The sequence below is a fragment of the Cyprinus carpio genome, chromosome A2 (assembly GCF_018340385.1).
Source record: "Cyprinus carpio isolate SPL01 chromosome A2, ASM1834038v1, whole genome shotgun sequence".
Classification (NCBI taxonomy): domain Eukaryota; kingdom Metazoa; phylum Chordata; class Actinopteri; order Cypriniformes; family Cyprinidae; genus Cyprinus; species Cyprinus carpio.
The window spans coordinates 4,990,623-5,006,441 of NC_056573.1; the positions used below are offsets into that span (position 1 = coordinate 4,990,623).

Sequence of the window (15,819 nt, forward strand, 5' to 3'; positions counted from 1 at the left end):
TGACCAATTTAATACAACCTTATTGAATAAAAATATTAATCTCTTTAAAATTCAACAAAAAGAAATAAATCAAATGTAATGTATATATACACTTCACTGATGTTAGTCTACGCAGCTATGCCTTAAGTTTCCATTGACTGATTTTTAAAGGACCCTTGACATGCTGATAGATAAGTAATTTCATAACAAATAAGTCACTCTGACAACAACAAGATCAACAGCATTAATAAGGTCAGAAAACATCAAAACAATAATCCTATAACAGTAATGACATAATTGAGTCATGCTGCAATGCATGCTGGGAGCTCGTAAACAAATCAGCATCATTGTTCAGAACTGTTTATTCAGACAGCTCTGTTCTGTTGGGACAACACTTGGGTTCAATATTGCGTGTGTGAGTTTTTATGTTAAACCACTTTCATATCTGTGAATCAAAATGTTCCATATGCAGCAATTACAATAAATATAATAGCTTTTTTTTTTTTACCATGTGATTATCTGTTTATACACATTAATGATAGAGGCTCATGGCCACATATCAGTTTGTTTGCGCTTGAAAATCTCGCAGACCCTGACCTCTGCATGGTTGATACAAAGATGATATGATATAAACTCCTAGGCTAAACATGTGGAAAACAGTTCACTTACACCTCAAGCACATGTCGACATGAGCACATCCGAAACTTTAGACCAACCTAAATATAGTGTAACCACACACAAGCGTGTTTCCCTGTATACATGCGTTCTAATCACATGAAACACCACTATTACCATTTAGGGCTGTTTTTTTGTGAGATTTTATGTTTTAGTTTTTATTTGGATTGTTAGAAGGTTTTGGTGCATAAAGAAGATCTGTAAAGTTGCAAAAACTAAAGTCTCAAACCCAAAGAGATATTCTTTATAAAAGTTAAGATTTGTCCACGCCCTCCTAAAAAACCTAATTTAAACACACCACCACATGTCTACGTCATGATGTGGGAAGATTTGCGTAACATAAGCGTAAGGGGCGTAACATTTCCGTCACACGCTTGAGGCATTCGGCCAATCACAAAGCACTGGATAGCTGGCCAATGAGAGCACACCTCGCCTTTCAGACTGATGAGCTTTGTAAAAAACGTTGCGTTTTAGAAAGGTGGGGCATAGAAGAGAAACAATAATGTACAGTATGTGGAAAATAATGTGTTTTTGAACCTTAAACTGCATAAACATACTTAATTACACCAAATACACAAAATAATTTTCTTTTTAGCAGCATCATATGACGCCTTTAATTTAGTTGATAATTGGTAACACTTGAAGTAACAATAAAAAATACTTCTAAATCATTTATTCATTTTAGTTAAATGAAAATTTGCTTAAAATTTACTCAACCCCAGGCCATGCAAAATTTAAAAGAGTTTGTTTCAGGGTTGCCAGGTTTGCACAACAAAACCTCCCAATTTGAGGGGGTCCCCCATTAAAAATCACGTTTCAGGGGGTAAAATACATGTTTTGTATTTGGGGTTCCCAGGTGAAATAAGCATCTCAGGGACTAAATATTACGTTATTTGTGTCGCTTCAACCCGCGGACATGAAAAACTACCCACAGCAACAGTGTTAAAGTTTTCCAATTCCGCTGGAAAACCGCAGATTTGGCAACACTGGTTTGTTTCTTCATCAGAACAAATTTGGAGAAATTTAGCATGACATCACTTGCTCACCAGTGGATCCTCTGCAGTGATTGGGAGCCGTTAGAATGAGAGTCCAAACAGCTGATAAAAACATCACAATAATCCACAAGTAATCCACACCACTCCAGTCCATTACTTAATGTCTTTTAATTTTATACTGTTGCTTCTGGACAGAATAATCTGTAATAATGTTTTCTCTAATGTTTTCTTTGTACTGTTTTTTTTTTGTTGTAAGTGCTTGATTTGTTGATATTTGTATTTTTATTTTGTGATTATGACTTTATGACTTTTTCACTGGAGAAAAAAAAAAAAATGCATCTACATCTTAAAGTTGCATCTCTTAACATTATTTAATGGTCCTGACATGACCTGACATTAACTAATGAACATCTGTCATTTTTATTAAGTGATATTAACAAAGAGTAATACATTTCTGAATTTCTCATTGTTAGTTCATTTTAGTTAATGCATTACCTAACATGAACTAAAGGGACCTCATTGTAAAGTGTTATCTTCAGCTATCTTTAGCTCTCACACTTCCATACTTAGAGTAAACAGCTTATCATCGGCCGGCGTTTGGTCATAGACCTGTTACACCATATTTCACAACTTCCTCCTCCAGAAAATCATCAGTATAAGCTAAAACAGATCATCTTATTTGAGGTTATTCAAAGTTAACAATGTATTTATTATTTATTTAAAAAAAACAATATTAAACAAATGTCCAATATTGACAAAATGACTGGTTATACAGCAGCAAAACTGCCAAGGGGGCCTGGTTTGGTGATTAAAGTCTCTATTTTGGTGGTAATTATCAGTGTTCTCGTAGGCATGTGTTTCTGTATAATGTTTTGTAGAAAGCAATTAAGAAGACATAGTTACTGGAAAGGAAGGGCATGCAAAACTGGATCCCTCACCTTAGGCATTACGATCTAGTGCGTTGAAATGTGTGAGGCAAGTCACAGCAGGTTGAAAACAGGTTATTTTCAGAAGGTGAACGTTACAGTAAACCCCACCTTATGCAAAAAGATCTGCCAAGACTGTCAGCTGAGTGAGGAGTGTATGGCTTTCTAGGAATGCAGTACGGAGTGACAGTGTTGTTCAAAAACAAGAGCTCGACCTACTGCACGAACCTGTTTTCAAAGCGCCCCCTGGTGGACAAACAAACATCTTAAATTAATCAAATCGACTAGTCTTCACCCCTTTAAGTGGATAATTAAATAATTATTCTTAATCAGTTGTACCTCTAATAATGATAACTTCCTTTATGTCTGAAAGGGCAACATGCAAACAGGTTTGAAATGAAGAACTAGGCCACACAACGTCTTCCACTGAACTTGTTGAGATGGAATTTCAACTATTGGATCGCGTGAGCTTCTCAGTGTTTCCACCCTCATTCCTACATTAACCTCATTTAAACTACAGTTCAGTCATTTCAGTTCAGTTTGTCTTGTGCTTGAAGTGTCATGGTTAAAAAGGCTTTATGCATTTAACTGAAAAAAGTTCGAATTGAATTTGATTTAAATTAAAGGGATAGCTCACCATCATTTTCTCACCTCGGGTTGTTCCAAACCTGTTTGAGAATACAAAAGAAGGTATTTTGAGACTGTTGGTATCCAAACAGTTGCTAGCAGCCATGGACTTCCATAGAATGTAAAAAAAAGTTCTATGAAGTCAATGGCTACCGACAACAGTTTGGTTACCAACATTCTTCAAAATACCTTCTTTTGTGTTCAGCAGTTGAAAGAAACTCCTATGTTGGGAACAGCTTGTTCAGAATTTTTTATTTTGGCTCACCCAAAAATGTCAAACTAACAAATTATTTTATTGTATTTATTGGCTGGATTCATGCATTTATTTATTTCAGTTTATGTACAGTAATTCTGTTTTTTTTTTCACACTATGCAGATTTGACTTAAGAACAAAAATAATAATAATAAATAAATAAATAAATAAATAATGTATAACCCTAGGCCTCAACAAGACAAAGGGCACTTCAGTTATGAGAAATTTAGACATTTAATTTAGTGATGTCAGTATTATGTTGATTATCAATGATATTTTCCTACTCAGAGAACAAACTTTCTCAAACGGACAAACAAAATATAAATGATCTCTACCAGATTACTGGAAAACTAGCATTTGAAGATCTGGTGTTCAATGCTGCAGTAAATGACTAGGAGTGATCATGTAGTGGTAGAGATTTTACAACTTCTTGTCTATAAACACCATAGATAAGATTTTATAGCATCTCTTTTATTTCTATGCCCTGCCTGGGTCAACCTGGGTCAATCACAACAAATACTTTAGAAACTAACAACACAGGGAGAAAAATCACACTTTGTGCAGTTAAAAAAGCTTCACAAAGTGCCAAAATTGTCCTAATTTCAGTGGCCAAATGAGTTCAACTCTCTCACATCTGCTTGTTCAAAAGCAGGTTGCACTGTCACTCAAGTTGCTGCTTTATGAACAATTGCATAAAAAAATGTGAACGCCTGTGTCAAATACTTCCAGGATGGTACGGTTATCCCATAAAACAGTGATGTTGTGTGGAAGCACTTGGCAACAAAGTGTTTGCCAGCCAGAAATAAATCGGCTCATAATGGTGCTCAGCTTTTTAGGTCAAATTAACAAGGTTTTGGAGGAAGTAAGTGCTCTCATTATCCTGGTGTCACTCCATAATGCTGGTGTGACACATGCTCAAATTTGCAATATTTAGGTTTATGGGCATGTATGTCTAAAACATCATTAAAGAGCACTTTGCTGTGGCAAATAACACAAAGCCCTCAGGCCACTTTGTTAAATTATCTGTATTATGATACACCATTTGTACATCATCTGTTTATTTAAAACCAACTAACCCATTTTGTCAAACAGAATTCTCTGGTTTGTGGGTCATTTTGTCTCATTTAAAAGGTCACGGAAAAGAAGTGCGTCAATAACGCATGAATCACGGCTTGCGTAGTATATAAATGAAGACGTTCTGAGGTCAGAAAACTTCAGAAAGACAGAAAGACTTCCATAAGCTAACACTGCTTTTACACTATTTCCAGACATGAAGGTGGTGCTGCTGGTGGTGCTGCTGGTGTTGGCCGCGTGGGCAGATTCGGCCCAGGCCCAGAAAGCTCTGAGACTCTGTGGCCGTGAGTTTTTTCGGGCGGTCGTCTACACGTGTGGGGGTTCCAGATGGAGGCGGGGCCAAACGGAGGACCCCATAAATGGTTAGTATATATTTTGTCTTTGCTTGATCAGTCATCATGACAGTGTAATACAGTGCACCAAAACTTGAACAAATTTGGCTTGTGTGCCACCTGCTGTATAGATTGAAATTTTACATTCTGAAGTAAGTTTCTGACATCCTCAATTCATCCGTTGTACAGCATGAACTATTGAGGAAACAGAAATCATGTACATTGCATGTCTCTGATTTTACACAGATTATGAAATCGAGCCTGATGTGGAGTCAGAAATGGATCGAGCAAGAAGAGAGGCTTACGAAGCGCTGCCCTCCACATGCTGTAAAGTGGGATGTAGAAAAAGTGATCTTGTTCTCATGTGCTGAGACCTTCATCATCTTCTCTGTGCAAAATGCATTTAAACTTTTTTTTTTTTTTTTTTTTTGGAGGACTTGAATTGCATAGCAACTCAAAGTTAAAATGGTTTTAACATATTTGAAAGATATTCAGATGTTGTTTTCCAAGAAATTCTTCAAATGGAAAAAAGTATTTCTTTAAATGTGGCAACATGTAGAGCACAATCGCCGTATAGAAAAGAAAGTTGTCTTTTTTAACACATACTATTGTAGGGATAGTTCACCCTTAAATAAATAAAAATAAAAAAACCCATGTTGTTCTGAATTAATACTTTTTTCCCTAAGTGCTATCAGATATCAGATCAGGTACTGAAATATACATTGGGTATTGTTTGATTATATGCAAATACTATATGTGCCCCAAAACATGTTAATATTATGACACTTTTTGTAAGTTGTTAAATGTTTATGAATGGTTTAAAATGTTTTTTTTTTTTGTTGTTTTTTAAATGTTGTTAAAAAGGTTAAAATCTAGAAGCAGGGACAAATACTAGATTAGAAAAAAAAAAACGTATTTTATATCCAATATCAGGTGAGACCAACTGTAAAATTGAGAATAAATGCATTTTGAACAAAAAACATGAACATGGTTTGTATGAGTCCTAATTTGTTGAGAAACAGCAATAAATACATTCTCAGAGGTATTTTTACATTTCTGCCACTCATACTTTAGGTTACCAATTCATTATGCATGTTCGAACCATGAAATATTCAAATAAGTTTCAAATTATATATAAATTTTTATGACATGAAATAGCTTTAATCATACAAATCAAACAGATTAAAAAAAAAAAATAGAATGTTTTTTTTTTTTTGGTGTAGTTATTATTGGGGAGTTGTTGTTTTGTTGTTGTTGTTGTGTAACAATGTGGATGGTGGTAAAAGTAGTTTTTCTATAAAATTCTGATTTTCTTTTCTGATTTTCTTTTAAATGCACATTTCTTTTAGAAATTGATCAGAACTCATGCAAACCAAAAATAAGTAGATCCCTATCATTTAACCTTCATTGAAGGCTAACTCATCCTCACTCTCTTCACATGGAATTGCTAACTCTGCATTCTGAAAAGAAGAAATAATTTTTGTTATATATACAGATACAACTATACTATGAACACTTTGAAAAAAATAAATGACTGCAATCATATTATTCATTCTACTATCTATAAAAAATCCCATTGAGGAAATACATAACTACAATTCCACTGTGGCAAAGCATTGCCATATGGAAACATTGATCTTTTCTCAATTTATAGCAAAAGTAGAACAAGTTAAATGGTGAATAAAAATATCTAATTTGTTTAACAAAAAATACAAAAATCCCACTTGAGAAGAGATGTTTAGAAATGAGGTTAATAGAGCAATTTCTGGAGCACTTCAAAATGTGTCTTCAGTGTGAGGGTGACAGTGGGAAAGAGTTTCGGACAGACATTCAAATGTCATGTGACTTAAGCCCTGCCTTTTTCCATAGTGCAAATTGCAATATATTGCCTTTTTTTCAGAATAACAAGGAAATGAGTAGAAATTAGTTCTTGCCATTTGGCAACTCTGTGCCATAAAGGGTTAAAGAAAAAATATTACTGTCAGTAAGTGACACAACCTTTTGTATGTTTGTGAAATCGTGTCTCCTCCTGGCGTTGAGGTTGAGCAGTTCTTCCACTTGTCAAAGATGACTGAAGCAGATAAAAAACAAAACATGCCAGCTTCTCTGAAGATCAACGAGCAGGAGTTCTTCTCAGTACTTAAATTCTTCAGAAAAAACATACGGCATGTTTTGTTAGACAATTTATGAAACGAAAGTGTCAAAAATGTAGGTAAATTGTGCAAAACTATAGTCCAATTCAACTTTAGTGTGATCTATGAGCAGAGATCAATATCAGCAGACACAAGAAGGTGTTTTGTGCAACATCTTTTGATCTCTACGTGTAACAGTCACAATCTTATTTAATTTCACCATAAAGAAATTGTAACAATTAACGAATATGTTTTAAAACAGACCTCTGAGGTTGTTAAGTGAAGATATACACTTCTGCAGAAGCCACAGTTCAGATTTTTCAACTTAAAGTGTTACTCCACCCCAAAATGAAAATTTTGTCATTAATCACTTACCCCCCATGTTGTTCCAAACCCATAAAAGCTTAGTTCGTCTTCAGAACACAATTTAAGATATTTTGGATGATTATGTCCCCCCATGCCACAACACTGAACCATACATTTCACTGCTGGTTATATGCTCTATATAATCGAGTATGTGATGAATAAAAATCTTGAATCTTGAAGCGGAGTGGCTCAGCATGCAAAATCCATTAGCCAGTTCTCATTGGCGTTTTCTCTTTAACTCAGAGATGAATTGGCTCCCAAGTAAGACACCTAATGTCATCACAACATAACGTCTCCGTTCCCTCCATCAGGGAATGAGGGTTACATACTGTACATATCCAAGACATTCACAGTAATCTGATTTGATGTGATTCCTTCCTCTAGACTGTCTGGCTGTTTGATGACAGAGGATGTCAGCTCTGAGTTCAAACCCCTCACACCTGGGAGAATTGGACCTGTGCTACAATCACCCAGGAGATTCATGTTTTTGAGAATGAGATTTTTTTCCCCCAGCAAAATAATAGTTTGATATGTTACTTAATAGCAATTGTATGATTTTGCTGAAATGTTCAATTTATCTTAATTTAAAACATTTTAAATCATATTTTCATAGACTTCTGTAGCAGTTATTTTCTGTTAAACAAAACATAATTTAAAATTATATTGTGTTAACATATAGCTAAACTGAATAAATGAAAATATTTTTAATTATATTGTCCAGTAATGAATTACCAAACAATAAGTTGAAAATACTTATATAAGTAAATATTTTTATCAAAACAAATCAGTAATAGTAAACAAATTATTGTCAATAGACATTCAGATTTATTGACTTACAATGAGGTATGACACACAATGAGGTATTAAAATGAAGACTTTTCAACTCAGTGTAAGCGAAGAGATTCATATTTTCAAATTTTATAAGGTAAAACGTTTTCTTAAAGAAAATGGTATTTAAATGGTGTCCAAAATGTGCTTCCATAATATAAACATTAAAGAGTAGGCATTAATATAGGCAATAATTCCACTTCTGGCCAACATTTCATTTGAAGCTGTCACAAATCTCATCATCAGCAAGAATGGAGAATTAACATGAGTGCAAAACCAGCTTGAAATAGAAATATCTGACCATATATTATTTTTGGTTATATATATATATAATATATATAATACACAGTCAGCAGTCCGTTCCTATGTTTGCTTTAAGAGTTTCATGATAACTTATTGTTAAGAGAGACACTGAGGCAAAGAAAAGCCTCATACATACTCAACCTCTATTTGTAACCTTAATAAATCATTTTAAAGGCCATTAAACTGACTTGAGAAAGCTCAGAGCGCATGTGTAGTGTAGATGCCACTGGTCGGCTAAAATCACTCGTCACTAAAACCCAGCTGATATTCTTACACACTCATTCAAAATAAACACCATAGACAGTAGCGGTGGCAAACAAAGAGCTGTTTTTGAAAGTATGTGAGGAGAAATTATCGTGTGTCTCATCCCACAGGCATCGACTCCCCATGCGCATGTTCTGGTCTCTGATCTGACCAATGCTGATGATGACGATGATCTTATAGCGGGGAATCATCAAATCTTTAACTCTGGCCTTGATCACCTGAAATTACGATGACAACACAGGCTTAAGCATTTATCTGTGTTTATATATTCATAATGTCAACATGCTTTTACTTAAAATATGTGAGCTGGCAAGTCAGTGTTAAATGAACTGATGTGTTAAGTATTTGTCATGATTTAGAAAAAAATCAATGTAAAGAGTGTGTGAAGGTCAGCTGACCTCAGAGATGGTTTTTGTCATCTGTCTGCACAGCTCCGGTTCATATTTCTCCTCCTGCAAGTAGCTGGTCAACACATCCTTCAGAATGTCCTTCACTGTTAACACTGGGAAACGTTGTGTGGGGCCTGTGTAAACATTTACATTGATTTACTGATAAAAACTAATACCACACAGCATAGTCTGAGCCAGACAGTAATATGCTCTGGTCAAGCTCTGGCACTATATCTTGATTATTTTCACAACAACGGTTATCTTAAATTAGTTTGTATTTTTATATTTTCAGTTTTTATTTTTATTTTAGTTGAAGTTTTATTAATTATTATTATTATTATTATCATTCTTGTTATTGTGTTTATTTTTATATATATTTATTTTGTTTTTTTTATTTTTTTATATTTTTTTTTTATTTTTTTTTTTTTTTTTTTTGTTTTTTTTATTTTTTTGTTTTTTTATTTTAAGTTAAGTTAAATTGAAATTGAGAAATGTTAAATTTTGTTTTGGAATAGAAATTAAATTTAATATATATATATATTATATATATATATATATATATATATATATATATATATATATATATATAATTTTAATTAACGCTTAGAAAATGTTTTATATGGTTTTAGTTTTAGTTAACTACTGTATAGCAGCCCTGATTCGCAGTGAGCTTACAATATTAATTTTGTTGGTGTCAGCATTATTAATTCTGATATATATTTTGTTTTACAATCTTTTTTAAATGTTGATATTATAAAAATTCTTCTGTCATTTTGTCAAGCAGATGTTAACACTGTACAAAAAGGTTCCATTTGTTAACTATGTTTAATGCATTAATTAACATGAATTAAAATTGAGCAATACATTTGTTACAGTATTTATTAATCTATGTTAACATTAGTTATTAAAAATACAGCGGTTCATTGTTAGTTCATTTTAGTCCGTTAAATAACATTAATAGATACAACTTGTGAATTTAATAATGTATTAGTAAATGTTGGAATCAATAATAATAAATGCTTTAAAAGTATTTTTCTAACTAATGTAGTTAACTAATGTTAACAAATGGAACCTTAAAAGTAAAGTGTTACTAAGTTGATAATTTATTAAAAAATTCACAATTCTAATACTGATGTTTAAGCTGTTGTTTTGCCACCCAACATGATCAATAACTACCTGTATGATGTTAATTCAGTAGTTGGCTGTTGTTTTTTAAAGAGGAATTACTAAAGACTAACAGAATGAAAAGTGAAACTGAAGACGAAGTTTAGCCAATTAAAACAATATAATATTGTTATATACGTTATATATTTCTAGGAAAAACATGTTTTGCTAGCAACATTTTGATTAAAGAACAGAAAAAAATTAAGAATATTAAAAAAATTCCTTAATAAGATTCCAGAGTACAAAAAGTGTTCTCTTACCTGTAATTCACATTGCAATATATTGGCATATGCAATGAGGACTTACAAATGTAATGCATAACCCACATGATATTATCTTTCCTGTGAAATGATGTTGGTGGTTCTTCTTGAGATCAGTTTCTCTATAACAGTGAAGGAGAAGAGACTCACTGAGCTGATAGGTGTTCTCCATTTGCACCGCAGGCCGTGGAATATCATCATGATGTCCAGGCTCTTCCATGTAGGACACTGTGCTGATAGAGCTGCACACACACACACACACACACACACACACACACACACACACACACACACACACACAAATGATCCTTCCTCATCCGTACTTTTATATTTACACCTTGCTTTGTCATTATTGGACTATGTGTGTTGGTAGATGTTAAGGAATGACAGTAACTCACTCCTTGGTTTTGGCAAAGGCTTCTTTAGCTCTGACTTCATGACTGCCCAGAGAAGACAAACTTCCACGCTTCTTCAGCAGACGTGCTGCTTTCTCTTTCGCTAAATCTGACATGTTATTGCGGAAAATCGACTGAACTGTATCTGATGCTCTACGAAAAACTGAAAGACATAAAAAGCCATTTACATTTACATTCTTAGAGCACTAATAATTTATAAATGTATTAAAACGTGTTTCTGTCAACAAAATAGTTCGTAATTTGAACTCAAGACGCATGTACATAACTTTCATCGAGGCAAATACACTCACCGCTTTGATGTGTATCTCCTCCACAAACCGGAAATGCTCAGCACCGCGACCGGCTTGTTGCCAAACGTTGCCTTGACAACAGAGGATTTCATTTTCACTTTGGTGGGATCTCCCGCCAAAGAAAATTCTATGGTGACTATGGCAACGGTTTAGCGTGATATGTTCACCTGAGCTGATTTAAATTTAAGACGTTTTAAAAACACCTTCTTCAGACCAGTTAAAGCAAATATAAGTAATAAACTGAAGGGAACACAATATGTCAATATTTTATCTAAATATATTTTGCGTTTTATCCTGAATGGATGTTATTTGTTATATGTAAAAAAAAAAAATTAATAAAAAGTTGATCACAAATAAATAAATAAATATATTTTATGTAAATATAAATGTCTTAAGGAGGACACAGTTTGTTAACAGAGCACTTTATAGCTTGAAAATACAACATCCAACCGATCTCCATGACTTTTTCTGCTCTGATTTAAGACCTTTTTAATGCCTTAATTTGTGGATGGTCTCTTAATTTGTGAAGACTTTTTAAGACTGTAAATTTCTTTACCTCTAATATCAAGAGAATATTTTATACTGGCAACTTTATCCATGCAATAATATTTTTTTAAAAAAAGCAATGTTGTTATTTGCATGAGGATTAGTTTAAGTGTGTATATTGTGTTTAGTGACAATAACCTCAACAAGTAGCCAAGAATGTTAAACAGGAATTTCTTGATTTTATTTTTTTAGACATTACATTATTTTCCACTTCTGATATATTTAGCATTTTCAGTCTCTATATTCTCTTAAAATCTGGGGAGAAGTTACTATGAAATGTTTGCATATTCCATTTTCTGAATGATGTATGAACAAGATGCAAGTCAGCTGACAAACACAATACCACAACATCAGTGGGTTAAAAAGTAATAGAGAAGTTACTATGAAATGTTTATATATATATATATATATATATATATATATATATATATATATATATATATAAAATGAGAGATGAAGACACGTTTTAACTGGAATAAACCATCCACAAGCAGCAGCTTTCTTTCCATCCCACCAGGTAAGGCTTCCAAACCACTTAAATAAAGTACACTTAATTAATGGCAGATGTAATATGACACTTAACTAGAACATGATTAGCCAAAACACATGACCCAAAATTATCCACGAATGTCATGTATATCCCCAAATTATATCTCTGTAACTATGTATATGTGAGGCTTTTCTAGACATTTGGAAGTTTCTACACACTTGGATGGATGGATATTCTCACAACTGTAAAGGCAATGATTCACATAGGAGGCTTTTGACAAAATCAATATCACTCAGCAAACAAAAAGCATTGAGAATAAAGATGAACATTTCCTTACTTTCAACACAATGCAGTACAAGGAAGTGACAAATGAAAGGATATGATAAATGTTCTTCTGCACTAGTCAGTTAAAATGCTGTTTCTTTCCCCTTTTCAACAATAAAAAGAGTCTTTTGAGTGTTCAGAATCCATTACAAACCACAGATCAGGCATAAAATAAATCACATGACCATTAAACAAATTAATAAATAAAGTGCCATCATGAACTGTAAATGCTAAAAATAACTTGACAGGAAATCTGTTCTATGACAAGACATAGAAACTACTGTATATCATTTTGGATAAATGTATAACAATTTCTATTTTACATTTTTACACATTATCTTTAAATATTGCTACAGTACAATGTGTTGGGAAAATAAAATCCACATTGTGGAAAACCAAAAGGAAAATTGTTTATATTTGACCAGTTCCTTAAGTTTATTTTGACTTCTGCAATCCCGGACACAAATGGAGTTTCGATTTCATAAAATGTCTAAATAAATAAATGCTTTAAAGACATCAAGAAAAAGAAAAAGAAAAACAGGCATCACTTTTTGCATGAATTATGAAGGTCATGGTTACATCCGTGTTTAAGCACTTTATTTAACAAAGGGCTACGGGCCAACTAGACAAGTGATGCATTCTAACAAACATTCACCAGTAACATCAAATCAACATTAACACTGACGCAAGAGGCATTTACTTAAGATAATATTCTGTGGAAGCATGTCTCTGTATTTCTCTCTCGTCATTTCTTTATTTGTAGCATGGAAGGACTTCACAATAAGGGTTAATTCTCTAACATTGTTTTTAGGCATCATAAACTAATAATGAACAACATTTCATATATTATATATTAAAACAGTTGTTATAAATTGAAAAATATTTCAGAATATTAATGTTTTTATTGTATTTTCGATCAAATAAATGCAGCTCTGGTAAGCATAAGAGACTTCTTTCAAAAACATTAAAAAAAATCTTGATCCCATGCTTTTGACCATTTATATGGATACTTGAGAAAATCTACATCATTTAAATAAACTATATCACTCTGAACTGAATTTGAAATGGATCAGCAGACAGCTTAAAATGTCACAATACATTTGCAGGTATTTCAAAACTGATTTAACAAAATACTAATAGATGTTCGAATGCTAGACATACTGAAAAATCAGGCCATGACTGGAAAAAGTTTAGTTTTTTAAATAATTTGTAAAATACAAATATGAAAGGTTGGGAAATGCAATGCTACTTTTAAATAGGAGAGTAAAGCGCCAGTAGGTGGCGGCAAGTGACTGTGTTAATGCATTTGAGTCATTAGTTCAACCGATTCATTCAGACCGCTGATTCATTCAAAAATGAAGCAAGTGCCTTGCTGCGTCCTAATGTGCCAACTTATATAACACCCTTAAAGTATGTACTTTTTTGGTAAAGATAAAGTGCACCCTTTTGAGTGTGTAGTAGAACAGCAGGCAAGCTTTGATACTATCACGCCACACAATTGTGTTTATAACGGACGTTCTCTGTCGCACAGTTACACGCACCCTGTAACATCATCCGCATTTCATTTCATTCAACTTCCTACCATATCGGAGAGAACAGAAGTAGCACGTTGATCTGCCAGCCGCTGGTCTTCATGCGGAGAACTCTGCTCATATTTTCTGCATAATGATGCATTTAAAAGTTAATGACTAAACGGATGTTTATAAAAGTTATCATTGCTGTTGCAGATGAAATATAACACAGATAATATTAAATAAATATATTTTTTTTACCAGGATAAATGTTTATCTAAACCTTTATCTAAACCTCTCTACTTAACCGTTGGTCGCGCACATTCACCATGTTTGTAGTGTTTTAAAAATAATTGTTATTCGTATTTGTAGTTCTCAACCGAATCATTCGTCAAAAGGCACTGGTTTGTGGGTAATATTAGCCATTAGAGTGTGCACGGATCCACACTCCAAAAATCGACCTGCCATCCGGGGACTTTTGGCAGACTCTTTTCAGCATACAATGCTCTGCGACACACTTATTCTAATCTCACATGCTATTCATGATGGATATTATGAACATTGGAATGCAGGGTCTGTCTTTATGAATGGACCACTGAATCTTTGACTCAAATGATTCATTCAAAAACACTGAATCATTTAGTAAGGAAGGTTTCATGAGATGCGTGACTTCTGATGTGATCTTTTTTAACCATTTAAATGTATTCTGTTAAAAAAATGTTAATCACTTAATGTTAACTATTTGTTTATTTAATGAATAAAATCAATGTCAAATCTGCAATCGTGCTAATATTCGGGAAACAGTGCTCTCTTGGTCGTCTCATGTTGCTTAACTAGGCTATATCTTATGTTATAAATGTAAAAACTCCAGTATGTATTATGAGTGTCTTTGTCTGTGCTGTTGTGCTCATTTGTTGTGATTTCTCTCTCACACACTGTCAGGCTGTGTGAGCCTCTGCTGGTGTGACCTTGTTACTGTCAATACATTATTCATTATCAATCGTCATTTACATCGAATGTAATAAAATCAGAATCATTCTCTCCGAAACTGCTCAATGGCACTTCCCCATTTCTATACAAGTTTACAAAATTTACATTCTCTGCTCAAAGTTTCAATCCTCCACGCCCAAACATCTGGCGTTACGGAAATTTCACATGCAATTACCAAACTCTTATGCTCCCCAAAGGTGCATATATTTAATCAAAAATACAATAAAAGCAGCAAAATTGTGAAATATTATTAGAATTTCAAATAACCATTTTCTATTTTAATATATTTTTAAAATGTAATTTATTCCTATGATTGAAAGCTGAATTTTCAGCATCGTTACTCCACTCTTCAGTGTCACATGATCCTTCAGAAATCATTATGCTGCTCAAGAAACATTTGTGACCCTGGACCACAAAACCAGTCTTAAGTGTCAATTTTTTGTAAATTGAGATTTATACATAGTCTGTAAGCTGAATAAATAAGCTTTCCATTGATGTATGGTTTAGGATTGGACAATATTTTGCCGAGATACAACTATTTGAAAATCTGGAATCTGAAGACGCAAAAAAATCAAAATACTCTGGAAATTGCCTTTGAAGTTGTCCAAATGAATTCTTAACAATGCATATTACTAATCAAAAATTAAGTATTTATGGTAGGAAATTTACAAAATATCTTCATGGA

At 33.2% G+C, this 15,819-nt stretch overlaps 2 protein-coding genes across 3 annotated transcripts; one reads left to right on the top strand and one right to left on the bottom strand.

Annotated features, from left to right (window-relative positions):
- Positions 1 to 2,961: 2,961 nt before the first annotated feature.
- LOC122147465 (relaxin-like) lies at positions 2,962 to 5,841 on the top strand. Of its 2 annotated transcripts, XM_042770254.1 has the most exons (3): positions 2,962 to 3,039; positions 4,724 to 4,891; positions 5,108 to 5,841. In XM_042770254.1, the coding sequence occupies exons 2-3, from the start codon at positions 4,726 to 4,728 to the stop codon at positions 5,230 to 5,232; spliced, it is 291 nt and encodes a 96-aa protein (XP_042626188.1). In that variant the 5' UTR covers positions 2,962 to 3,039; positions 4,724 to 4,725; the 3' UTR covers positions 5,233 to 5,841. The 2 variants fall into 2 exon arrangements, with proteins under 2 accessions (XP_042626188.1, XP_042626182.1); XM_042770248.1 differs by lacking the exon at positions 2,962 to 3,039 and having other exon boundaries at positions 4,649 to 4,891.
- A 2,361-nt stretch (positions 5,842 to 8,202) lies between these two features.
- On the bottom strand, positions 8,203 to 11,339 carry dynlt5 (dynein light chain Tctex-type family member 5). Its single transcript, XM_042767158.1, has 5 exons — positions 11,274 to 11,339; positions 10,966 to 11,125; positions 10,718 to 10,809; positions 9,153 to 9,277; positions 8,203 to 8,972 (listed from the first exon to the last, which is right to left on the bottom strand). The coding sequence occupies exons 2-5, from the start codon at positions 11,076 to 11,078 to the stop codon at positions 8,769 to 8,771; spliced, it is 534 nt and encodes a 177-aa protein (XP_042623092.1). The 5' UTR covers positions 11,079 to 11,125; positions 11,274 to 11,339; the 3' UTR covers positions 8,203 to 8,768.
- Between the last annotated feature and the right edge of the window lie 4,480 nt (positions 11,340 to 15,819).

Bases quoted from the DNA above. Each gene is read 5' to 3' on its own strand.
- LOC122147465 (XM_042770254.1), top strand. From the start codon at position 4,726: ATGAAGGTGGTGCTGCTGGTGGTGCTGCTGGTGTTGGCCGCGTGGGCA. The intron at 4,892-5,107 runs GTTAGTATATAT...GATTTTACACAG, and splicing joins AACGGAGGACCCCATAAATG to ATTATGAAATCGAGCCTGAT.
- dynlt5 (XM_042767158.1), bottom strand. From the start codon at position 11,078: ATGTCAGATTTAGCGAAAGAGAAAGCAGCACGTCTGCTGAAGAAGCGT. The intron at 10,810-10,965 runs GTGAGTTACTGT...GTGTGTGTGCAG, and splicing joins GCCTTTGCCAAAACCAAGGA to CTCTATCAGCACAGTGTCCT. The intron at 8,973-9,152 runs GTCAGCTGACCT...TCGTAATTTCAG, and splicing joins TGACAAAAACCATCTCTGAG to GTGATCAAGGCCAGAGTTAA.